Raw genomic sequence first — 27269 nt, 5'->3', positions numbered from 1 at the left:
TAAAAAAACTATTGGCAACAGTCGACATAGATTTTGCCGATAACCGATAGTTCCAAAAAGCAACTATCGGCACCGATTAATCGGTAAAACCGATATATCGCTCTACCTCTACTTTGTGTTATGTATTTAATTAATATTTTTTCCAAACACTCCATTCTCTGCAGTAAGTAAAATTAAATTAAGATATTTGGCTAAAATATAATTTAAATAAAACAGAAAATAAATATACTGTATTTATAAAGAATTTTGCCACTTGCTTCGAAACACCTAAATTCCCTCTGAATTGTATAAGTATGTGATAAATTATAATTATGTTACTAGAGTATTACTTTATTTCAGGAATAAATACTGCTGCGTCTGTGAGCTTCTACACTGAAACACAACATCGAGAAACATTCAGAACAGATCCTAGACGAGATTCTTAGAGAATATCATATAAAGCAGGATGTTTCCAAGACATTGAACACACATAAAAGCTTGCTGATGTTTATCATTACAAAGGTGACTATAAATCTGCACACAATTGTCTCCCAAAACTGAGTGCAGCGTGAACATCCACAGACGAAAAGAAGCCATATGGGTTTGGAACAACATGAGGGTGAGTAAATGATGACAGAAGTTTTTGGCTGTCCTTTAACATCTGGCTGAATAATTTGCATTTATTTATTTCCAGTTGTATATTTTCAGATCATAAATTAATTTGATTTTTGTGCTGATCTGGCTTACAGAGCTTTTCATGTCAAGGAATGATGTCAAAGGTCATAAGTACTCTATAGGCACTTTACATTACTCAGCAAAGGCATAAAGTATATACATTAAAGACTAAAGTAAGTGTACATTATCATGTCAATATGGTGCTCTGAGTATCGACCCCAAACTATCCAGACTTCACTGTAGTGTGTTATTACATTAATTCTGCTGTTTTAATTCATCAATTCATGTCATATTGATGGTCTCACAGGAGGTCCAGAACAGACCGTGTTCGGTCGAGTCCAAAGTTTCGTCAAGCCCGCATTATTTAACTTTCCGCTGTGTCACTTTGTATTTCTGAGGGCACATTCCCAGAACGAGTAATCACATTCAATATTAACAAGGATGTTCATTCAAAGCACATTTTCCTTTATTAATAATGCAGATGCTTCTGTGCATATTATAATTCTTTGTTTATAATTCCTCTGCACAGGTATATGTTCTCTAGAATCAGTCACGTCCTCGTCGTAGGCAGTTAATTGGGTCATGAATAATATAAAGTGACAGTCTGATGGTGTAGTGAAAGTATAAACATTAAGGATCACTCTCAAGTCTTTTTAGTCAACATGAAATCAAAATGAACTTTCTCAATACAGGTTCCTGGTCTCATTGTGAACGATTCAAAAGAAAAAGAAGTTTGTCTTCATAATCTTTAATCAAAATGTAATAACTTACAGAGACACTTTACACCATAAAATCAAGTCCCGCCCTTCATTTATCCTCCTGTTTCACTCAAGTGTCACATTTTAAAAGTAAAGTCGTTTAAGGATGGCAGTTTTATGTTGACTGTAAGTGTGCCATTGTTAGTAAAAGTGCTGAAGTACTTCATATTTTGATGTAAGCTGTGAGTGAATATCCAGCCACTGTAAGTTTTGTGAAGGGAATATTATTGTATAAGAACAATTTAAGCTCTAATAAGGGTCTTGATGGAGCTAATACTGGAAACAAGGTCAAAAACAGGAACATAATTATATAAAAATGACTATCTTTACATTGTGTTTATTATACATGTGCTTTTGGGTTAATATTATCCACAATCCGTTGCACTACGAAAGAAGTTTGTGGCGGTTTTATTTTGACTTTTGCATTTGTTTAACCTCATGCGACCCCTTGTCCACATACGTGGACGTTGTATTTTGGTATCGCTATACACAACGTATACTTTAATTTAACCCGACTGAATACTGTTCACAAGACTCTAGATTGGCATTTAAGGGTTAAACGTCTGGCGCATGAGTCACGTGACACAACATGACATCGATTTCTGTGGAGCGCCAACAAAAGTGCCTCTGCTAAGAAATCTCTTTAAGTTTGTTCATCTAAACCTGTTGGGTTGTAAAGAGGAGAGTCTCTTGTTTCGTTTGATATGCCGCTTTAAAAAATCTGTTCATTTTTCACGTGTCAGCACACTGATAAACATGATGTCCACATATGTGGATTTTGGGACATTATTCCCTCAACAAATTTTTATTTATTTTTTATTTTGAATAATCTGTGGGTAATTTCATTTCATTTAAATATACATTTTGTTATATTTTATTTTGTTATCACTGTACAATATGATTCTCTTCATTAACATTAATAAATGCATTCTTATATTCACTGTACATTATCACACTGAGAATAAATGAGTTCATACAAAAACTGAATAATGTGTCTTTCAGAGGCTTTATATGGAGTTAGGATGAAAATAAGGTGCATTTCAAACTGTTCTGAGACCAGTGCAGACAGACAGCACACTGGAGGTTAAGTCATTCACTAAAAAGGGAGCATCCTATTTTAGGAAAACTATTTGCTATAGATTTTATTTTATTTTTTTTATTTTGTTTTGCATGTTTATTAGGTGCTACTAGTTACAAATCAAAAAGGGGAATGATAAATGCACACAGCAGTCACACTCGGGTCTCAGGAGGTTAAAATGTTGAAGAATGTGAAGACAAAGCTGCCATAATTATAATAATGTATTTTAAGGTAATACATTTAATGCTAACAGTGTCAATGCTAACAGTAGAGTACAACGGGGCTAAAGGCACCTTTGATTTTATTTTCTCCCAAAACACTAAATAGCAACAAAATCTACCACAGTACTTTCCTAAACACCGGTTTGTCCCAATGCACTGCAGAATATTCCTGATCCATGAGATCTGTGTGTGTGGTGTTTAAAGTTTGATCAATTTGATCTAATTTTCTATATTTTTTTTAAAATGTTGCACATTTATGTATATAATGAAAATCTCTGATATTATCACATTTATTTCGAGACAAAATACTTATTTGTCATTTTCAGTTTTGTTCAAGGTGATTACATCTAAAGTTTTTTAATAACTGTCCAATAAGTGACAGGAGAGTATTTCCTGTTGCAGGTGTTAAAGGCCCGTATTAAACACATTGTTTCTTCAGTGGAGTGAATAGATTTGTTATTAAACGTTCAAAGTGAGCTCACATTGACTGATCCAATCACAATGGATATTCATTTGTTCATAGAATAATTTAGATGTTATAAAATGACAAATGTGACTGAAATTAACAGTTATTCTCAATGACCCACAGAAAACACTGACAAACCTCTCCTCGTTCAATTTTAAGATATGCCCTTTTCACAAAGACCATCTTTTATTCATGTGACCCTTCAGGACTAACTCAAGAAATGCTGCGGTGTTTTAATATCGATAACGAGAAGACTCACCGTCCTCATGGGCATGAATTAATTAATCTTTAATTGATATCACGGCCATCGGTGGCTCATTTCTATTCTGTTACTCATTTCATGATGTATCTCGTATCTCTCTGCAAGCATGACAAACACTGTCGTAAATGTGGTGAAACGGGCTCGCAAAGATCACGGTAACATTAATGATCGTTGTCGTTTTAAGCTGTTTTTCTTAAGACCTTTAGTCTTTAACCTGAAGTGTTGAAAAAGCAAATGCTCTTCCTGGAGTGAAATGTGAGGGCGGTTTGACTCAGTAGAAGAACTCTTGGGAATAAACTGCTCTTCTTGCTGTTTCTTTGAACACACACAGATCTCACAGAGCCGAGATGTGTTAGTGATCACTCCAGATGAACATGAGGATTAACACTTCTAAAAATAATTACACAGCCGCAACTGCTGGAGGATTTTCACTGAGATATTCTGCTTCAGCCAGCTCTCATTTCTGATCACAACTTCACTTTATCTGGTCCAAAGGGCCATTTTTGCATTTGCATTTATTGTCTGTCACCTTGAAGTTGCAGTGTCAACTGTTTTCTATAACATTTTCACTTTTTTTTTTTTAACGAGATACATTTACCTGAGAAGCACGATATATCAAAATACACCTATTTTCAGAAAATGCATGATTTTTTAAACTTTATTGAGAATCAGGCTTAAAGCTGATGTGTTAAAATGTTCTCCTATCCCACCTTAATATGCAGAGTAAGCCATTCGTTTGTTGATTTAATTGAAAACTGTAAACAATGTTGCGTTATAAAAATATTGTTCCGTTCATATGAGCGGCCCAACTGCCAAACACAACAACACTGACTCAAGCAGTGGCGTGAGTTGGGGGCGGGTCTATTTGTTTGTTCAGCCAATGAAAGATGGGAGTGCTTTCAGGAAAGCTAAGTTTAAATTGAAAAAAAAAAAAATATTGATAAAGATTATGATACATTCTGAGACTCACACAAATTTTTCTGATTTCTGATTTGACATTATATATCTCTGGGTGTAAAAAAAGTGGCTCAGAAAAACTGCTTTTGTTTTGTGACCAATCATGTATCTGAGAAAAAATTTGGTTGATACATCAAAGCAATCAAAAGTTATAACATGACAAAAATAATTTATCATAGTGTCCAAAAACATCTCCAAACCAATAAAACATAATAATTGTACATAAGAACTAATTACACATGCAAACACAACAATGACTAAAGGTTTGCATAGCATGCAGACATGATTTTAGTAATGAGATTTCACAGAATGAGTTTCATTCTGTGTCATTTGAGTCATCATTGAGTCTGTGTCATGTATTTGGCGCCATCTCCTGGTGGTCATATGTAACATTGTGCTTCATGTGGATTATCTAATGATCTATACATCTGATTATCTTGTGTGTGGGCTCGTTTGAAAGATAATCACCTCCTCTAAATAATGATATGTGATATTTTATGTTCTGTTTATGTTTCGTAAAGTTATAAGCGAAAACGTGGCATATAAGCAACAAATAATTGTTAAAGACATATACTTAGCTATTACTCGCTATATTTGTGTCTGTGAGTAAAACAAATAGGCTGGTTGTATTCTACTCTTTGAGAGCTTTCCAAAAACATATGACACATGATTGATGAGTTTGATGTTTTTACTGATTGCAATAATATGTACAGTGCAAATTTTTTAATAAATTATCAAAAGGGAACACTTCTGATTTGTCTGCAAATTTCAAAGCACTTGTTCAGTTTTGGTCATAATGTCTACATGCATTGGAAAGTAGAGCTTCTAAGCTTTCAAACGATACCTAGTTTGTGTTGGTCAAAACTGTAGTTATTAATATTTTGACTTTTTTCCCATCCGAGCATAAAGGGTTAAAACAAGTAAAAATGTATCCAGATAAAATACACTTAAATTTATTTTGCATTGTCTGAAAACAAGTCTTATCTCTCATGCAATTACCTGTTTCTCAGGTAAATTGATCTTGTTTTAAAATTTTTACAAGATGAATAAATCAATAAAATGAGTGTGTAAAAGTCATTCATAGGTCTTAATGCAAGTTGAAATCAGCTCCAGTGTATCTGCGATGATTTACATGTTAAGATAAATTATTTTTCCATTTCAGCAGCAGATTAAACTTTCAGATTAATATCTATTAAACACTGCACTGAAATTTGCACTTCAAGTCATTCTGTAACGTCACAATTAGTATTAACTAACAAATTAATAAGCGCTATATCTACGTCTGCGTAACACCACATGAGCACGTACAGAGTTTTCACATTTTATTTTACGTAACGTTACATGTTTGTATGCAGTGTTTGTATTATTCCATAAAACAAAGAAATATACAAGTCATAGTATTATTGTACTATATGCAGAAAACAGTATTTAATTTGTGCTTTAAAAAAACATTGGCTTATACCAGTCCTTTCCATCAGAACGTTTCTTACGATTCAAGAGTCGCCGAGCAGGATACCAACGATTTTAAACTTTACAGTCTATAACAGAATGAAACGCTGTTAAAAACCACAAGTGAGGTGCAAAACTCTCCATTATAATGTGCTTTCCAGAACCCACTCAGACTGGGACAGTGATGATCTCCCTCTGCGGCGCTCATCGGCACTCATCTGTGGAATATCACCGCCGCTCATCGACAGGCTGCGTTTGGAGCACAGGTTGCCCGTCTGCTGCTGGTAACTGGCGTAACTGGGCTGTTTGCATGAGTCTACATTCAGAGAATGCCGCCGGCTGACCCTCACGCACCCCACCGGCACCGTCTGGTAGTTGTGGAGGTTCTGGAGTTGTGTTCTTCTCGACACTGGAGTCACCATGGTTGAGTAGGCCCGGACGGTGGGTTTGGGATGCACCTTGGCCGAGTTGTTCTTGTTAGCATTTTCCGACTCCACATTGAGTTGTGTGTCTGTCTTGTTGGAGGTGAACGAGTCTGCTCGCGCTGGCCGCAGGGGACTAGGAGACGCCGGGTGCCAGCTGTGACTCGCAGCAGAGGTGGTGACAGTGCAGTCAGGAATGGCGGGTTTGGACGGTCGGGACGTTGCTGTGCATGTCGAGACCGGTATTGACTCCATCTGACACGTGTCCTGCTCTGGACTTAGAAGCTGTTTGGACATGGACTTAATGACTCCACACACCTGCAGCTGCTCCGTCCTGGACTGAGAACGGATGTCGCCCAGTTCAACCCCTTTATCGGCTCCATCCTGGTGGCACACTCTGTAGCGCATGATGAGGAAGATGATGAAAGCCAGTACAGAAGCGACGATGATGCCCCCGATGATGACGACGATGGTGCCGCCAAGGAACTGTGACTGCATGAAGTGACAGCGGAGGTACTGTGGCTCTGTGGCGAAGTGAACGCAGCCCACCACACGAGTCGCTGTGAGCGCAGTCATGGCGTCATCGTAAATGGCCAAAACGCAGAGGTCGTACGTTGTGCCCGCTGCCAGATTGTTCACGATGATGCTTTTACTGGTAGGAGGGATCATTCTGCAAAGAGAGACAGAGATGTGTAGGTATTTCCTTTATTTCTTAACATCATTATTTTCCAAAGTATGCAGAAATGGAGAGCATTATTAATATCTCCACTTTCACTTCCACATTCTTCGTGCATATCGCCACCTACTGGGCAGGGAGGAGAATTTATAGAAAAAAGGACTTAATCTGTTTCTCACCCACACCTATCATTTTTAAACTGATGTTGTTTCCTCGGTCCACAATAGAACAAACGTCACATATAAACCATACACACAGAACAGTGTTATATTGTTGCAAAGAACATTCCATTTTAATCTAATGTGCATAGAATAAAATGAAATAAATAAAAAGATTCAGTCAGTTCATATTCTCAAATATTAAGTAAAAAGTCAAACAAAAGGGGAAAAATGCTTCAATAGACAGTTTGTTGCATGTTGTTGTATGTTAACATGGTGTTGCACTGGTGCCACAGATCTACCCCAGACTCAAGCTTCATAATAACAGTGATACTACATTTTTTTTTCATTTATTACAGTTGTATGTAGGGTAGTAATATTCCCAGATATTTGTGGTATTCGGCTGAACTTGCTGGTGATGGAGCTCAGGCTCAAATTTCCAAATTGAACTCATGAAAAAGTGTTTTACAACCCATTGCTTAATCTGAGCAACGCTGATAAGAGAGCAAGACTCAACAACCAAAGACCTCCATTTAGGGGGCTGTTCACACCGAACACTTTTGCAACCATCCAGTTTACCATTTGTTTTTCTATATAAAAATGTGCGAGACTTTAATTGCTTCGCCATGTTTGTTGTTTATTCAGTATCTCGTGCAGGTGCGCTGTATTTTTTTAGGTGCCGTGTCAAGTTAAAAAGAACTTCAACCTTTAACCTTCGAATGGTATTGAAAAATGGCACCTCCCTTTGGTAATCACAGTCATTTTATGATGATAATGATAACATTTCTTCTTCCCTGAAGAACAATACAATTCTGCATTTCTTTTGAGATTTTATGCTGTTTTAATCTTATTTACATGTACATTTCTAAATTTGACATTCATTTGCATATACAAATAAGCAAATTAAAAAAATAATAAAATAAATACAATTCAGAACCTACACATCTATAAGTTGGAACATGAAGAAAATATGAGAATGTGACATAAATTGGGGGCAGATTGCTGATCATCTGGTGAACAAAATATAAATAACATGACTTGAACATCATGTCATGCCAGTAACAGCCAGTAGATGTCTGTAGACACATACTGTGTAGTCTGATGACTTATTGTAAACTAATTTTATATTTTATCACAAGATATGCATTTGATATATATTTAAACAATATCAAACTATTATTTGTCAAAGTTTAGCATTTTAAATTGATTTGAAGTGTCAGTTTTTGCAGTTAATGTCATTATGTTTGCAGTCAAACCTGACCATGGTGTTACAAAGAGAAGACACAGAATAAACATTTATATACCGATATTTTATTTCAAACATAAAAATGTGTGTGTGTGTGTGTGTGTGTTCTGCATTGTGAGTGTGTTATTGTCTCACTCCTTCATTTCTGAGTGCGTGTGTTTAGCATTGTGACTTATTTATTGGTTTTTTGACAAATGTAAAGAAAAAAAGCTCTGTGATAGTCTCACCAGTTCATTTTTGTTTGTGTGTATGAGAGTGTGTGTGTGTTTGTGTGTGTGTGTGTGTGTATGAGTGCGTGTGTGTTTTGCACTGAGGATGTTTTAGAGTCTCGCCCTGTAATTTCTGGCTGATTTATTGATTGTATTTGACAGACAGAAAAAAGAATTGCTCTGTTTTTTGGTCTTTCCTATTCAATTTCAATGGTCAGTCAGTTTTGACCGCGAATACCAAAGGTGTTGCTTTCTTTTTACAACAACTTAGAATACACTTTTGTTTGAAAATGCATTAATTCTGCCTCTCATCCACACTAGAATTCCACTTCCCTTGTTTTTTCTACACAATTAAAGTGAATGGTGACTGAGACTAACATTATGTCTAACATCTCCTTATGTGTTCCACAAAATAAAGTCATACAGGTTTGGAACAACTGTGCATTATCACATTGAGAATTAATGTATTCATCCAAAAACTGGAAAATGTTGTTTCAGGGGCTTTATATGGAGTTAGGATGAAAATAAGGTGCATTTCAAACTGTTCTGAGACCAGTGCAGACAGACAGCACACTGGAGGTTAAGTCATTCACTAAATAGGGAGCAAGGGAGCATCCTATAGCTCTCTATACAGCTAAGTGCATTCACTCCTAAAATCCACGATGTGTTGATGGGGTTTACTCACATATTTTTTTCATGCCATCAGTTTCAATTAGAACACTCGATTATCTAATAAAAATACAAATAAAAAATGCATTAAATTACAGTATATGGCGGTTACGACAGAAGTAAACAAAACAATCCCCACGATGTGTCAGTGATTGTTTATAATATATATAAACTATTTATACTCCAGAACCTGCAACACCTTCCAAATGGAAAAACTATTGGTGATCTATTGCTGTTCATTTCTGCCGATAACCGATAGTTCCAATAGCGATGATCAGTGGCAAAAATTATTAATCAGTCGACCTCTTGTGCTAACACTATTGGTGTTTGTTGGGACAGTGTGGAAATTCATGCAGTTCACTTTGGATAAAAGCGTCTCCTAAATAAAGAAATGTAAATAAATGTAACATGACCCAACTAACTTTTATTGAAAATGTTGGTTTTGTTGGAAATATTAGGGCGGAAATCATAAAAAGTCATATTGAAATCATATTGAAATCATAATGACTCACCTGTACACCAGAGAGTCGTCATAAGTGCCATTGTATTGGACCTGAAACATTCGAATCCCTGGAATGTTCCGCTGAAAGTTGAACTTCACCAGAGCCGTGGAAGAGCTGATTTCAGAGATCAGTACTCGCTTCTCCTGTCCACCTTTAGTGTTGCCCATTGAAGAACCACCATCTCCTCCTGTCTTTGCAGAAGTAGCGATGTCAGATGACCCCGGGTCAGGCTCCTGGACCATACTGGTGTCATTGGTGAAATGTGGAAGCTTCGTGATGAGAAGATCCACTGTCTGCTGAGCCTCTCCTGACGGATTTGAAGCCACACAGGTGAAAGAGCCAGAATCCTTCACTGTACTGATGACGATGTCTAAGGTACCATCACTGTGGACCACAGTGCGGCTCGAGTTGGATACCAACCTTCCATCAGGGGCAATCCAGTGGATGATGGGGTCTGGATCACCACGGGCTTTACAGCGCAACAAAACTCGCTGTCCTTCCAAAGCCCGGGTTTCCTGCGAGTGGCGCGTGATAAGCGGAGGTTCACACAGGAACTCCTCCTCGGACACAGTCCAGAAATATCGTCCGGTGAGATGCTGCGGCGCCGCACACGTCTCCAGGTCATCTTCTCGCCGAAGCCTCCTGAGCCACAACAACTCGCAGTTACAGTGAAGTGGGTTTCCACCGAAGCTGAGCGCGAATGACGACGGGCCCAAAACGCCTGATGTGGCCAGGTCGCCTGCGCGCAGGAAGACCGGATCGGGTGGAAGCTTGTGAAGTTTGTTGGAGGTGACATCCAGACGCTTGAGTTTCTGCAGGCCGGAGAATGTCTCTTCGGGTATGTAGTTGATCATGTTGTGGTCCAGATTCAAAGTGTGCAGGCTGATCATGCGTTGAATGGCGACCCACGGGGCGCTCTCGAGATTGTTATAAGACAGATCCAGTTCTTCTAACGCCAGGAGGTCGTTGAAAGCTCCAATGTAGATATACGTGAGCTGGTTGTTGTTAAGAATTAGATGGTGCAGCTTTGACATGCCGCTGAATGTGTCGTTTGTTATATGTGTTAAGCGGTTGCTATCCAGATGAAGAGCGCGTAAGTTCTCCAGATCGTTGAACGCATGAGGTACGATAGAGCCTATCGTGTTCCTTGAGAGTGTCAGGTCCACCAGTTTGGTCATATTAGAGAAATCCTTCCGCTTGATGCTTGTGATGAAATTGTCGCCCAGTCGGAGCTCAACGGTGCGTCTGTCAATGTTCGGAGGGACGAAGAGAAGCCCCTTTTTATCACACAAGGTGGCCAGATTGGGCGACAGCACCTGACAGATGCAACGCTTGGGGCACACCTGGATCTTCTGGGCTTTCAATGCCATGACAAGAACCATCAGATAAACCAGTAGCATCTCCATCTGGATTCTGGGTATTGGTTAAACAACCTGTGTGGGAAGAGAACAGGAAAACATTTCTGAATATTGATAATACCGATTTATCAGATCAGTAGTGAGTTTGATGAGCTCAATGACATCTTCAAAGACCCCAAACGCAGTTTGATTTCTGTGCTGTTTAAAATAGCCAATAGGGTCATTCCGTGTCAATTCAATCATAAGTCCCTTTCTCAAAATGTAGTTTTGGATATGTATTTTTTTCTGGTGAAAGAAATACATAAATGATGATGGAAGACAAAATATTAAATGCAATGGATGAACATTTACTGAGTAATCCAATATTTTGTAGAGGTGTGTCAAAATGACCATTTTCACTTATGATTTTGGAGCAAAACTACAGGTTAAAAAAAAATAACCGTAGAAAGGTGACAGCATCATTATTTTATTTTTACACAGGGATTGGTAGGTCTGTTACTAAAATCAGTTGACTTCAGCACATCTTGCTGTATTATATCCCAATGGTGTGAGTCCAAAAATGAAAAAACAAACAAACACTTGTATTGTAAATGGGTTAAATTTATGCCTGGAGCCACATTTAGAGCCCCATATCTCTGGGACTGAACCATATACAGGTGCATCTCAATAAATTAGAATGTCGTGGAAAAGTTCATTTATTTCAGTAATTCAACTCAAATTGTGAAACTCGTGTATTAAATAAATTCAGTGCACACAGACTGAAGTAGTTTAAGTCTTTGGTTCTTTTAATTGTGATGATTTTGGCTCACATTTAACAAAAACCCACCAATTCACTATCTCAACAAATTAGAATACATCATAAGACCAATAAAAAAAACATTTTTAGTGAATTGTTGGCCTTCTGGAAAGTATGTACATTTACTGTATATGTACTCAATACTTGGTAGGGGCTCCTTTTGCTTTAATTACTGCCTCAATTCGGCGTGGCATGGAGGTGATCAGTTTGTGGCACTGCTGAGGTGGTATGGAAGCCCAGGTTTCTTTGACAGTGGCCTTCAGCTCATCTGCATTTTTTGGTCTCTTGTTTCTCATTTTCCTCTTGACAATACCCCACAGATTCTCTATGGGGTTCAGGTCTGGTGAGTTTGCTGGCCAGTCAAGCACACCAACACCATGGTCATTTAACCAACTTTTGGTGCTTTTGGCATTTTGGGCAGGTGCCAAATCCTGCTGGAAAATGAAATCAGCATCTTTAAAAAGCTTGTCAGCAGAAGGAAGCATGAAGTGCTCCAAAATTTCTTGGTAAACGGGTGCAGTGACTTTGGTTTTCAAAAAACACAATGGACCAACACCAGCAGATGACATTGCACCCCAAATCATCACAGACTGTGGAAACTTAACACTGGACTTCAAGCAACTTGGGCTATGAGCTTCTCCACCCTTCCTCCAGACTCTAGGACCTTGGTTTCCAAATGAAATACAAAACTTGCTCTCATCTGAAAAGAGGACTTTGGACCACTGGGCAACAGTCCAGTTCTTCTTCTCCTTAGCCCAGGTAAGACGCCTCTGACGTTGTCTGTGGTTCAGGAGTGGCTTAACAAGAGGAATACGACAACTGTAGCCAAATTCCTTGACATGTCTGTGTGTGGTGGCTCTTGATGCCTTGACCCCAGCCTCAGTCCATTCCTTGTGAAGTTCACCCAAATTCTTGAATCGATTTTGCTGGACAATCATAAGGCTGCGGTTCTCTCGGTTGGTTGTGCATCTTTTTCTTCCACACTTTTTCCTTCCACTCAACTTTCTGTTAACATGCTTGGATACAGCACTCTGTGAACAGCCAGCTTCTTTGGCAATGAATGTTTGTGGCTTACCCTCCTTGTGAAGGGTGTCAATGATTGTCTTCTGGACAACTGTCTGATCAGCAGTCTTCCCCATGATTGTGTAGCCTAGTGAACCAAACTGAGAGACCATTTTGAAGGCTCAGGAAACCTTTGCAGGTGTTTTGAGTTTATTAGCTGATTGGCATGTCACCATATTCTAATTTGTTGAGATAGTGAATTGGTGGGTTTTTGTTAAATGTGAGCCAAAATCATCACAATTAAAAGAACCAAAGACTTAAACTACTTCAGTCTGTGTGCACTGAATTTATTTATTACACAAGTTTCACAATTTGAGTTGAATTACTGAAATAAATGAACTTTTCCACGACATTCTAATTTATTGAGATGCACCTGTATAGACTTAAAAATTGGGATACAAAAAGGAAAGTTTGTTCTGAACCAGAATCTAAAAGGATATTAAGATATCTTCAAGAATTCTGGAGTTATAGGTGCTCCAACTTTGAAAAAATGACACAAAAAAGTGCTTTTTCCCATGTTTGAACTTCACCATTGACATATAATGCAACAAGAGGTGCTAAAGTCAACTGATTTTAGTAACAGATGTACCAGTCTCTGTGTAAAAATAAAATTATGACCCTGACACCTTTGTAAGGTTATTTGTTTAAACAGTAGTTTTGCAAAATCATACACGAAAATTTTCATTTTGGCCATCCTTGACAAAATAATGGATTACTCAGTAAATATTCATCCATCGCATTTAAGATTTTGGCTTTCATCATCATTTATGTTTATCTTTCTTTAGAAAAAGCATTAACAGAATAAAAAATGTCTGAAATTTGGTTGACTTGACAGGAGTAACCGAATATCTTTTAGTTTATGTCACAGTTATGAACCATGATTGCTACTTCCTGTTGTTATTCAAAGGCATTTTAGGTTTGTATACACCTTTGCATGCAAGTTGAGTCATCAATATTTGTTGTTCATGTCAAGAAAAACACTAAGATTACATGCATATATCTGCTAAAAGTTCATTTATGTCAACTTTTAGGAGTATACTACCTTTTTTTTGGCCCCCCAAAAATATTTAGGCCCTCAAGTTACACTTAAAATGGTCATAATATGAAAGCGAGTGTGATGTGCATTTCTGGATCTTTTCGCTCAGTGACGTTGAATGAACTGGTGTTGTGGTGATTTATAGTGGATGTATGAAGTTGACACAGGTGGAGTTCAGCACATTCACTCTCAACACGAGACACATTTGAACACGTCTGAAAAGTGTTAGTGAACAAATACTTTTGTTTTTCATTTTGAACAGTATTTTGATTGTTTTCGTTTTCATTTAAAGGAACAGAACGCAACATTCTTTAAAATCGTTCCTTCTGTGTTCTGCTGAAGAAAGAAAGTCATACAGGTTTAGAACAACACAAGGGTGAGTAAGTGATGAACTACTCTTAAAACTTTAAATGTTTTGCTTGTTTTGATGTTTTGTCGTCTAATGCAGACATTTTAAGTGGCTTAAGGCCACTGTAGGCTAAATGATCCAGTTCTGATTTGAGAAAATCCGATGTTAAAGAAGCTCAGAAAGCTTTCTGAGACATTTACACTGAAAGTGCAGCTCCACTGATGCACCGTTTTTGATTCTGATAAAGTCTTTGTGTTTGGAGAGATGAAAGACTCATCTGGACATCCAGTTACTCATCAGAATGAGACTGATGTCTCTACAGACAAAGATCGAGTGGATCAACACAGATGCTACATCAGGAAATACGCGGCGTTCCCGTCGCATTGATTTTTCTCAGCTGTACTTAACTACTCGGGTTACGTGTATTACTAAAGCCGGACAAGAAAACATGTTGTTTCAAAGGATCTCAAGTCCTTGACAGGATATAACATTTCATACCAACTATGGTTTTAATTGGTATATTATTTGCAAAGATCATGAATGATTAATTTTGGCCTGTATTAAACTGCAGTGATTCTCAACTGCAGACAGCATGAAAAAAACAATGACTAGCAAAAAATAAAATTAACCATATAATCACACCGCAATAAAAAACATTTTCTTACTAACTTTGTCTTGTTTTACAATAAAAATATCTAAGCATCCTTAAAGCAAGACACATTTACATGCCAATCAAATTTACACAAAATATAAAGTCTTGTTTTCAGAGAAATTTAACTACATTTATTATTTGCCAAAGGGGAAAGAAAAATAAACTTAATTCAAAGGAAGAACAAGTCTATTTTTCTTACCCCAATGAAAGATCATTTTTCTTGTTTAACCCTTTGATCTCTGAAGGTGTTTTGAAAGATTTCCTGTTTCAGTGGCATACCCAAAATTAAAGGTGTATAACATGACAAAAAAAACAAAAAAAAAAAACAAGGAGGGACAAGTTTTTTTGTATCATTGTAAAGAAAACTTTTCAAATGTTTAAATGATATAGATTATGATACATTATGAGACTCAGCCTAAGAAACTGATGAAAAATCACAAAAATTCACTTTTATTCTTGTTTTTTTATTTGACATTATATATCTCTGGATGTAAATAAGGTGGCTCCAAAAAACTGCTTTTGTTTTGTGTCCCAATTGTGTCAACTGTATCTGAAAAAAATTTTTTATTGATACGACAAAGCAATCATAAGTTATAGCATTACAAAAATAATTTGTCATAGTGTCCAAAAACATCTCCAAACAAATAAAACATAATAATTGTACATAAGAACTAATTACACATGCAAACACAACAATGTCTAAAGGTTTGTATAGCATACAGACATGATTTTAGTAATGAGATTTCACAGAATGAGTTTCATTCTGTGTCATTTGAGTCATCATTGAGTCTGTGTCATGTGTTTGGCGCCATCTCCTGGTGGTCATATGTAACATTGTGCTTCATGTGGATTATCTAATGATCTATACATCTGATTATCTTGTGTGTGGACTCATTTGAAAAATAATCTCCTCCTCTAAATAATGTTATGTGATATTTTATGTTCCGTATATTTTTAGTGAAGTTACAATTGAAAATGCGGCTTATAAGCAACACCAAAATAATTGTAAAACAAATAAACTGGTTGTATTCTACTCTTTGAGAGCTTTCCAGCAACATATGACACATGACTATTTGATCAGATTGATGTTTTTACTGATTACAATAATATGTCAGAAATGTAACGTTGTGCAAATTATTAATAAATGATCAAAATTTAACACTTCTGATTTGTCTTTAAATTTCAAAGCACTTGTTCAGTTTTGGTCATAATGTCTACATGCATTGGAAAGTAGAGCTTCTAAACTTTCAAACGATACCTATTTTGTGTTGGTCAAGACTGGAGTTATTAATATTTTGATGATTAAGTTTTTTGATGATTAAAAAAAGTTTATATTTCTTTCCAATGTGGTAAGAAAAATAAACTTGTTTTTCCTTCAAATCAACTTTTTAGCATTTGCAAATAGTTATAAGCATATACAAACCTACATTTTAGATTTCTCTGAAAACAAGACTTAATATCGTATCTCATTTTGCTTTTTCAAGTCAATTTATTTTGTTTTATAAGTTTCTATATTTTTTACTGGAAAGCAAGATTTCTGCAGTGCAACTGAAGTACTGTGTTGATGTCTAATGTAAAATCTTCTGAAGCAAAACCAGTTGAGAACCGCTGGTCTACTGCAGGCATTTAGAAAGATGATTGTTCATGGTTCTCTTTGTATTTCCTAGACCTGCTATAGTTTGTAAGATGTGGAGTTGTCTTGTTGTTATGCATTCTGAAAAAGCATATGCAATCATACATTAACATTTCAGAGCACACCAGTTCTTCTGTCATTAGTAACCTTGAATCATTTGAATGTGTGTTTTTAAGATGTGACAGTGTCAAGCGCTGTCACGGGTGATAAGCCTTTCAACAGTGATGCAGAAGTGCTCGGCTCTGAATGCATGTGATAATAACCTGCCATACATCAGGCCTGTGATCATGAGCACGTTTGGATCATTATACTGTCATGACAGACAATAGAGAGCCGTCTGGTGAGACCTGAATGTACAAATAGACAATAAAAGTGAGTTATTCTGGCAACATCTATCACCCACTGTAGCATTCAAACAGACAGTGTGGCGTTAAAATAAAAAAGGAGAGCGTGCTAAACTAAAACATCCTTGAAATAAACAAAACAAAACTATATGCCATACCAAATACAAGCTTTTCCCTTGTGGCCAATGAATCTTTTTCAAATAAATGGGGCACTGCTGGAATAAATGACATTGACAGCAAACGATTGATAGAATGTATCGTGCGACAGTAGAAATGTAACACCAGAGATTTATACTGCGGTATATGTTTGTGCTGCTGTAAGTGTGCAAAACTGCTTAATGTTATTTACATTTCTGAAGAAAGGCACTATATGGTCAAAGGTAGACTATATATCGACGGGGACATTGTCAAGATAGAATCAGCACACAATAATATATGTTTTAACATTAAGGGTCTTATTCAGATCTGGTTCCATTAAAAATAATAATAATAAATAAACCGTATGATTTTTATGACTTTGGGTTTAATTAATGGTTCTTGAAAATGACTCTTCAAATAACTCGTATGAACCGGTTCTTTTGAATCAGCAGCGTGACCAGTGTAGTCTGATTCCTGATCAGTTGACTCTTATAAATCAGGGCCCGTATTCAAAAAAAAATCTTAAGGCTAAAAGTAGCTCCTAATGCGGAAATTTGGGAGCAACTCTTAAAAATTAGGGGCGTGTCACTCCTACTTTTATGACTCATCTAATTCATGAAGCATTTTAATGCTAAAAGTAGCTCTTAAACCCACGACAGTTTAGATGTCCTCCTGAGGTCTTCTATCTCCTTAAGAGTGACTCAAATGATCTGGAAGTCTGTCTGTCTGTCTGTCTGTCTATCTATCTGTCTGTCTGTCTATCTATCTGATCTGTCTGTCTGTCTGTCTATCTATCGATCTATCTGTCTGTCTGTCTGTCTGTCTTTCTATCTGTCTGTCTATCTATCAGTCTGTCTGTCTGTCTGTCTATCTATCCATCTGTCTGTCTATCTGTCTGTCTATCTATCAGTCTGTCTATCTGTCTGTCTATCTATCAGTCTGTCTGTCTGTCTATCTATCTGTCTGTCTGTCTGTCTATCTATCTGTCTGTCTGTCTATCTATCTGTCTGTCTGTCTATCTGTCGATCTATCTGTCTTTCTGTCTTTCTATCTGTCTGTCTATCTATCAGTCTGTCTGTCTGTCTGTCTATCTATCCATCTGTCTGTCTATCTGTCTGTCTATCTATCTATCTATCTGTCTGTCTGTCTCCCTGTATGTCTATCTTTCTATCGATCTGTCTGTCTGTCTGTCTGTCTTTCTATCGATCTATCAATCTGTCTATCTGTCTCCATGTATGTCTGTCTATCTTTCTATCAATCTATATGTCTATCTGTCTCCCTGTATGTCTGTCTATCTTTCTATCAATCCATCTGTCTGTCTGTCTGTCTATCTATCTTTCTATCAATCTGTCTGTCTGTCTCCCTGTATGTCTGTCTGTCTGTCTATCTTTCTATCAATCTGTCTGTCTGTCTGTCTTTCTATCTGTCTGTCTATCTATCAGTCTGTCTGTCTATCTATCTATCTATCCATCTGTCTGTCTATCTGTCTGTCTATCTATCTATCAGTCTGTCTGTCTGTCTATCTATCTGTCTGTCTTTCTATCGATCTGTCTGTCTGTCTGTCTGTCTGTCTATCTATCTATCTATCTGTCTGTCTGTCTCCCTGTATGTCTATCTTTCTATCGATCTGTCTGTCTGTCTGTCTGTCTTTCTATCGATCTATCAATCTGTCTATCTGTCTCCATGTATGTCTGTCTATCTTTCTATCAATCTATATGTCTATCTGTCTCCCTGTATGTCTGTCTATCTTTCTATCAATCCATCTGTCTGTCTGTCTGTCTATCTATCTTTCTATCAATCTGTCTGTCTGTCTCCCTGTATGTCTGTCTGTCTATCTTTCTATCAATCTGTCTGTCTGTCTGTCTGTCTGTCTTTCTATCTGTCTGTCTATCTATCAGTCTGTCTGTCTATCTATCTATCTATCCATCTGTCTGTCTATCTGTCTGTCTATCTATCTATCAGTCTGTCTGTCTGTCTATCTATCTGTCTGTCTTTCTATCGATCTGTCTGTCTGTCTGTCTGTCTGTCTGTCTATCTATCTATCTATCTACGCGCGTCTATCTACTCTCGATCTGTCTGTCTGTCGTCCCTGGTCATCACTGTCTATCTGTCTCCGTAGTCTGCACTCTCGCATCTGCTCCGTGTCTGTCTATCTTTCTCTCCACGCTGCGATCTACTCATCAATCTGTCTATCTGTCTCCCTGATGTATGTCTGTCTATCTTTCTATCAGTCTATCTGTCGTCGCCTGCTACTGTCTGTCTATCTTCGTCTGCATCACATCTATCTATCCACTGTCTGCTCTGTCTGCTCTATCTACGTCGTCTGTCTATCACATCTGTCTGCTCTCGTCGTCGCGCTGTATGTCTGTCTGTCTATCTCTATCTATCATCTATCTGTCTGTCTGTCTCCCGTATGTCTATCTTTCTGATCTGTCGCTGTCTCTGATCTTTCTATCTGTCTATCTGTCTCCCTGTATGTCTGTCTATCTTTCTATCAATCTATCTGTCTGTCTGTCTGTCTATCTATCTTTCTATCAATCTGTCTGTCTGTCTCCCTGTATGTCTGTCTGTCTATCTTTCTATCAATCTATCTGTCTGTCTGTCTGTCTCCCTATATGTCTATCTGTCTGTCTGTCTGTCTGTATGTCTGTCTGTCTGTCCATCCGTCCGTCTATCTAGTGTATATATATTACATTGTCTGTCTTAGCTGATAAATAGTGGTTCCTTGTCTACCAATCACTGAAGGTGTTTTAAAAGAGCATGCTAATAAAACATGATGTCATCAATTGCAACGAGTTCAACTCCGCCTTATACTCTTATCTTACGATTTCCTTAGTAAAACTTGCTCTTAGCAGTTTTGTAAATAGGTTTTAAGCAAACACTCTTAGCTAGGAACTCTTTGGAGAACTCGTAGTGGTAAGATAAAAATCTTTGTGAATATAGGCCCTGATCTTTTGAATCTACAGCGTGAAACACACAACGTGACCAGTGTAGTCCGACTCCCGAACAACTGACTCTTATGAGCCGTTTCTGGCACGACCAGTTTATAGTCCGATTCCCGAACGAATGACTCTTATGAGGCGGTTCTTTTGCAAGAACTGTATTAATTTGTTAAATCTGCCCTGTTGAAATCTGAAATGATTCATAGTTTGGCATCAGGCTGCTGAGGGCAGTTAAAAAATAAAAATTGCATTTCTTTTTCCCGAATATTTCTTTCTCAAAAGTCAGAATCATTAAATGCCTTACAATTCCCATCCCTGTTGTCCACATACTTATAGAATAATAATGCACGTAATATACAAATTGAGGAACTACAGACAACAGTTCAGTGACAAATGACCTGTGTTGTTGGTGTTTTATAGTGTGTTTATATCACACTCTGCATATCAAATGACCTCGTGATCACCCGCTTTTTGAGTCTGTGGCGCTCGTGTTGTTTGCCAACCAGCTGGCTGCATTAGTTGGCAAAGCGTGTGATGTTCCGCGGGCAGCAGAGCTGCTACTTCCCCTCTGGTGAATGAGCCATCGGGTGCCTCAGAGCAAGGAGCATTTTTTTACTTTATATCCAATTTTTCCAGGCCAAAACTCACCGAATCATGAAAGGGTCTCCCGTGAGCCACTGCTGTTTGGAAACATGCACGTTTGAAAGTGAGGATACATGCATATCTCGACTGCAGATTTTAGGATGGTGTTTTGGAGAAGGTTTGAAGAATCTGATTCACACACGCCTGTTTTCACACATTTACAGCTGCTTCAGTGAATACATTCACAACTATTCATAAATTCAACTAGCATTTAGAGGAATAGTTTACCCAAAAATGAATATTCTGTCATTATTTACTCAGCCGTATGCTGTTCACTTCCATTTTTAAAGAACGTTCACACAGCATTGTGCCAGGTTTGATGTCACTGATGCCAAAACACCACTGGCTGTCATGTTTTAAAGTGAGCATGAGGTTCCCAAGTTGTAAAACTTTTCATTGAATACATTTGGGTCTGTTCATCACATAAAATTGACTTTCAATTTAGCAAATGATTTCTATGGACAACATGTTTTTTGGAGCAACATGCAGGTGTGTAAATAATGACAGAATTTATATTTTTGTGTGACCTGTTCCTTTAAATGTGCACTTTTATGTCTTCTACGCACTGACCGTGACTTTAAATATCTCGTATCTGATCTGCACCGTGAATCAGGTCATCAGAGATCAGATTTGAGTCTGCAGTACACAGAGATGCAGTTCTCAGACTATAACAGCCTGTTTTCTGCAGTTTCTTGTTATTCAGCTCACCGGAGGTCAGTGCAGGTTTTCAGTTTCTTACACGACCAAGAACATTTTTTCATTTCTTTGAATTGACTGCCAATAGACTGCCTGAACCGACAGACAGACATAAATGATTTCAAGAGTGACTGCAAGCCTCACATGTGAGATAAATGGACAGCAGTCAAGCTTGTCATTGGCTAAAGGCATATACTTTCATAAACAGCCTACATAGAATCTGCTTTAAGTCAACATGAAACCTTTCACAACACATTTTACTTCTTTGAAACATTTAATTAATGTGGAATATTTAAAAGAATAAATAAAGGGAACCAACTGATTTTATCCATTGAGAATTGATATGATAGTGTAAAGTGTCTCTATATGAAAAATAAGACTTGATGACATTCAGAAAAGGAAAGTTGTTTTGATGAAAGATTACATAGACAAACATTTCTTTAGACTGATGAACCGTTTACAATAAGACCAGGAACATACAGTATATAAAGAAATTCATAATTATATTGGCACGCCTTTAACTAAACTCAACATGTTCAAAGATTATTAACATCATGTTCACTCCCAGATATTCAAATCTATAGAAATTTTTTAGCACTGAATTTATTTATCAACGGCGATGAATGTGTCCTGTATTCATAAAATATTTTTTTAACAAATAATTACTGTAATCTAATTACTTTTAGTTAAAAAGTAGCGTGACATAAAAAAATTAATTCTTGTAATCAGATTACCGTTACTGACTTTCAGTGAAGTTAAATACTTTTAAGTGCATTAGTTGGGCTACGCAGATTTACTTTTTAAACATGAATTATGTTCATGTCCCCTTCAACTCTGGTGCATTTTTGGGCTGCCGCCAGCAATGTTTCGCACTCAAATTTAAAAGCTCACACATACTGTGGACTAACTGCAAAAAAACTGGTCTAATTTTTCAGTATTGTATATGTTTTTAATCTTATGATAATCAGAATGTTTTCTTAGTCTAATTTCATTCTACATTCAGTGTAATTTTCAGTTCAAGCACCACCCTTGTTGTTTCATTGAATATCTCGGCTTCTGAGTGAACTACAAGCTCAATATAGACGTCATTAGAAAGCTGACATTTTATCATCAATATCGAAAACATATGTTCTGATGATTTGTTTTGCATGCTTTTCCTTCTGGATGGATATTTTGTTGTGGACATCTAAGATATAACATTGGATAATTCACTCAAGCAAGCTCACAGACAAGTAAACAATGGCTCATTATTTAGAGATCTTCCTAAGGTAAAAGTAGATATAAAGTATTTGGCTACTTGGGGCTTACAGCAACAGATATCGGCGCATAAAATAGACGTTTATATTTGATGTCTTACAGAAATCATATTTCACTATGTGATTATTTTGAAAATCTTTCAAACTGTGGTATTAGTGCAACAGAATAAACTGTACGGTCATGTTTCTGAGAGTGAGAGCTTTCATTTGATATATGACTTGTCCATGTAGGTGCTACGTCAGTTGTTCTTAACCTTTTTTTGTTGTACGAAACAAAAATGAAAAACATAAAACACAAAACTCGATATTTGTGTGTGACGAGGAGGAGGGCGTGGCCGGGCCGTGATGTTGCACGGCCAGTACTGAATCAGCTGATCAGCGGGAGAGCGAGATAAAGGGCAGCCGGAGACACCGTTCGAGAGAGAGAGAGAGAGATGCACGCTTATGTTTTGTTGTTTTTTTGTTTGTTTTTTTGTTATTAACAATTTTATTGATTCCAAACATAAAACATACAAACACAACATAAAAAAACGGAATCAATTATTCACATTAAACCCCCACCCACCCGACAAAAACACGCACTACTGTGGTCACCAACAACTAGATCATAAAAAAAAAAAAAACAAGATATACATTCAAACAACATCAATAAAACACATACCCAACTAAACTACAAGCCCCTCCCGAGAACCCTCCAAAAAAGCCACATAACCCCCCAACTTCCTGACAAACAAATCCCATTTCCCCAGCCTTCTAAAAAACATCTCCTGAAACGCTGCCACCTCACCCATCTCCCCACACCACTCCCTAAATGAGGGTGCCCCAGCCAACTTCCATCCACTGAGGATGATTTTCCAACCAATCATGACTCCGGCTTCCCCAATATTAAGTGTCGTCCCATCATCCAGGATACAGAGTCTGGGGCTATATGAAAGTTCAGTTCAATACCTCACACATAAAGTTCTGAACCCCCAAACAAAATTCTTGGATCTTAACACATCCCCAAAAAACATGGGTTGTGTCCCCGTCTTCTGATTGGCATCGCCATCAGGTGGGTGTGTCTTGAAGACCAAGCCTATACAATCTAGAGGGGGTCCAATAGAATCAGTGTAAAATCTTAAATTGCATCAGATGCACCCTTGCATCTCTAGATGCAGACTTGACGTTTTTTAGAATCCTAGCCCACACTCCCTCCTCCAATACCAAGTTTAAATCTTTCAGCAGGTGGTGCAGCTGTAAATACTTAAAGAACTGAGATCTGGGAATCCCAAAATGTTGAACCATATTTTCAAAGGATCTCAACACTCCACTCTCATATAGGTCACCGAGTGTATTAACCCCCCTCACAATCCACTCTGACCAACAGAAAGGGGACTTATCAATACATAATTTAGGGATCAGCCATATGCTAAAGGCAACATTTAAATAAATGTCCGAATTAAACACTCAGGACTCTTTTGTCCATACCGAGTGCAAATGCGAGATAACAGGGTGTAACTTAACTTCTCCGGTTAGTTTGATAGAAAGGCTTTGCAATGGCGAAATAGGGGCAAGAACTTCCTGTTCAATACAAAACCAGGGAGGGGCTCTCTTAGGTGGATGTTTTATATTGTTTTAAGTTAATTTATATCATTAAACCTTTATGTTGACTCCTTGCCCATCCTTATACTGTTACATTGTATCATTTGCTTAATTTGCTCAATGCAACTTCGATACATTGCATAATTATAAAGTTTTGTTCATAAATTCAGCAGGCTTACGCATCATGAATGTGAGACCAAACCTTGTGTTTCTTGAATTCAAGCAGATGGAGGGCTTACAGTATATCTGGGGCCTATACAATGAAAATGCGAAGACAGAAACTAATAATAAAAGTGATATTGTTCATATATTTTACATTCGCCTTTTTTTTTTTTTTGTTATTTATTAATTATTTATTTTGTATAGTTTTAACAGTGGTATTTGTAACAATACCATAGTAAACACATGGAAGCACGGATCTTCTTCACTACCATGTTTAGATGTAACATGATTTCTATAAAACAAACTATGGCATTTTTGTAATTATAAACAGTAGACCTACTCTAAACACATGTAAAATCATTAAATACAAAGAACCGCGGTGCAAATGCGTACCAACCCGTATAATTGAGAACCAACTGATATACTCCAAGTCTAGATAAACGTTTTAATGCAAAGGGGAAATTGATGATAGATTTGATTATTATGACTGATAAACACATGTAAACGCCCCCCATTTGTAACCTAACCCCCCCCCATTACTAATTTGCTCTCAGCGCCCCCTGGCATCCTTTGAACGCCCCCTGGCAGGCGGTACCGTCCCTGTTGGGAACCCCTGTGCTATGTGAATGTTTCTACCCCATTACCTCTAGAGGGCGCTAATTTTCAACGCAAATGTTTTGAGGCCTTATTTTATTATTTTAAGTAACATAAATGCAGAAGTGATGGTTATCTCTGAAAAGTTCAGATTCTAAGCTTTCAAATGATACCTCATATGCCTGACTTATACATACGGGGACTTTAACGTTTTAAGTGTAAACATGTTTCGCGATATAGCGCCCCCTATAGAGTTTAAGGGGATATGTACGTCTGTTTGTGTTTCTGTGACAGCTGAACGGCGTGTATATAGACATTACATTATAGACATTTTGGAATTCGTTGAGCAGAAAAATAAGCTTTTCTGTGAAAAGTTTTAATTAGTAATGTAATTTGGTTACAAATTAAGATAAGTAGTTTGTAATCTGTAACAGATTACTTTTTTATAGTAACCCACCCCACACTGACTTTAATAGGGGAAAACATCGCAAAACAAGTCTTTCTTATTCAGCCATTATTGGTCGACAATCAAATGCCCTAAAAATAGAGACCTCGCTGATTAAACCCCTTTACTGTGTAGCAGTTATATATAGAAAATTATTTTAAACCCGATTTCAAATATATTAAAAAAATGATTTTTGAGCTTTGACTTTATGCTGAGTTTTATTTTTTAAATACCAAAGCATCTTTAGCAGATGTAAGGTTATCTGTATTTATCTTCTGAATTTTGAATATGAAGAAACAACTGGTTACATGAAATAAAAATATATTTAAGAAGAATATTTTGATGTGAAAGAACGCACAATCTATTTGATCAGTGATGAGACTATTTTGAGTCTGTATCCCACTCAAATATACATCTAATAACTTAAAAACACATTTCTGTTTGAAGGCCAATTCCAGGAGGGACTCTGTTATTGCCACTGAATTAAATGTAAAATTGCACTTCTGTAATGCATTTGTTAAATATTTAATGTAAGCAAAGACTTGAGCTCAATGAAACCTCATATCAAAAGATTTCCTGGCAATGTAACATGACATGCATCTACATTCCAGCAAGTAAAGGGACAATTGTGACCTTGCACTGTACCGTACGAGTTCAGTCCTTAAAAAATAATAGTTTTCGATTATTGCATCTGTCTATCCGTCCATGCACTTAAAATCTTAATGATGTGAAACGAAAAGATGCACAACAATTCTGCTGCTCAAATCAGCATCAAGGGAAAACCATTAATTAGAGAGAAAAATCCAAGAAATTACCTGAAGAAGAAATCAGCTTTGCTTCATAAGGGCAAAGCTCACCGTGTTTACCCTGAAATCCTCCAAGTCACCGCATTTTTACCAGCTCCTCCATTCAGATGACCCATATAGACACCTGGACGATCCCTACATCACATAACAGCGTCCAGCAGCACCCATATACAGCCACATATCCATGAATACAGCGCAGAGAATGAGCTAATTAAACACACATCTGTATCATATGATACGTACATTAGGATACGTCTGTTCGCCGTAATAAACCCGCAGACACTGGCGTCCCGTTATCGCGGCAGTCTCTGCATTACGCCTGCATGAGCCGAAATTCCCAATCCTACTATGGCGAGGGCTCAGCTCATGAATATTAATTAGAACGTGCTGACACTGCCAATGATTCTGGAATATTAATTAGGCATTGTTACGTATCGAATTATATTGTTAAATATTGTACTGTTGTCATGTTATATATAATGTAATATTGTTATTAGTATATAATGTTCATTTGATATTGTTGATATCGTGCTGATACATTCCAAAAGGGAAGATTTGGCTCATTGATATTAAATAGCCTAGTTCACACTAGCTTTGCCTAGTTAGCTTTGGAATATTAAATAGATATTGTTATATGTTGTATTGTTGTTATACATTGTCGTTTATCACATTGAATAATATTGCTATATAATATTAATTATTGTTTACGGCTTGACGTTGGGCTGCTATGAGCCAATGCCGATATCTTGGCTCATGAATATTAATTAGAGCATGCTAATGTCCCTTGGAAATCCTCCAATGGCGACGGTTGGCTCTGGAATGTTAACTGATCAGCGCTGACGTTCAGGAACAAGCCTTCTCCGTAGTAGGATCGGTAAATTCGCCACCGGTTTATCAGAGAAAACGCCTTTGTGGAGACAAGAGCGACTTGTGCTGAATTCGGATCTCATCTAAAACAGTCCGATGTTTTTAATGCTTGGAGTCGATGTTAATAATCACAGTGCTGGAGCAGGTGATGTGTCTGTTAACATCACAGGTCTGAGATCAGT

The 27269-nt window shown here is 37.3% G+C and overlaps 2 protein-coding genes across 5 annotated transcripts in view; both read right to left on the bottom strand.

The window, feature by feature from the left end:
* LOC127409695 (CLOCK-interacting pacemaker-like) overlaps window positions 1-27269 on the bottom strand; it is a 287186-nt gene that overhangs the window by 208269 nt on the left and 51648 nt on the right. The window contains exon 5 of one of the 3 annotated variants that reach the window (XR_007892025.1): window positions 4544-4864. The exons of the other annotated variants lie outside the window; for them this stretch is intronic. The gene's annotated coding sequence lies outside the window, so the exon portion shown is untranslated. Of the gene's footprint in view, window positions 1-4543; window positions 4865-27269 lie in introns of those variants that run through there. 3 annotated transcript variants of the gene reach the window in all.
* On the bottom strand, window positions 5071-26526 carry LOC127409623 (leucine-rich repeat and fibronectin type-III domain-containing protein 5-like). 2 transcript variants are annotated; one of them, XM_051644314.1, is made up of 4 exons: window positions 26230-26526; window positions 9738-11161; window positions 9242-9285; window positions 6860-6937 (listed from the first exon to the last, which is right to left on the bottom strand). In XM_051644314.1, exons 2-3 carry the CDS (start codon window positions 11132-11134, stop codon window positions 9282-9284), a joined length of 1401 nt encoding a protein of 466 aa, XP_051500274.1. In that variant the 5' UTR covers window positions 11135-11161; window positions 26230-26526; the 3' UTR covers window positions 6860-6937; window positions 9242-9281. The 2 variants fall into 2 exon arrangements, with proteins under 2 accessions (XP_051500273.1, XP_051500274.1); XM_051644313.1 differs by lacking the exon at window positions 9242-9285 and having other exon boundaries at window positions 5071-6937.

This window comes from Myxocyprinus asiaticus, chromosome 19 (assembly GCF_019703515.2).
Source record: "Myxocyprinus asiaticus isolate MX2 ecotype Aquarium Trade chromosome 19, UBuf_Myxa_2, whole genome shotgun sequence".
Classification (NCBI taxonomy): domain Eukaryota; kingdom Metazoa; phylum Chordata; class Actinopteri; order Cypriniformes; family Catostomidae; genus Myxocyprinus; species Myxocyprinus asiaticus.
Note: the sequence above shows the minus strand (reverse complement) of the source record. Positions and strands in the feature narration are given on the sequence as shown.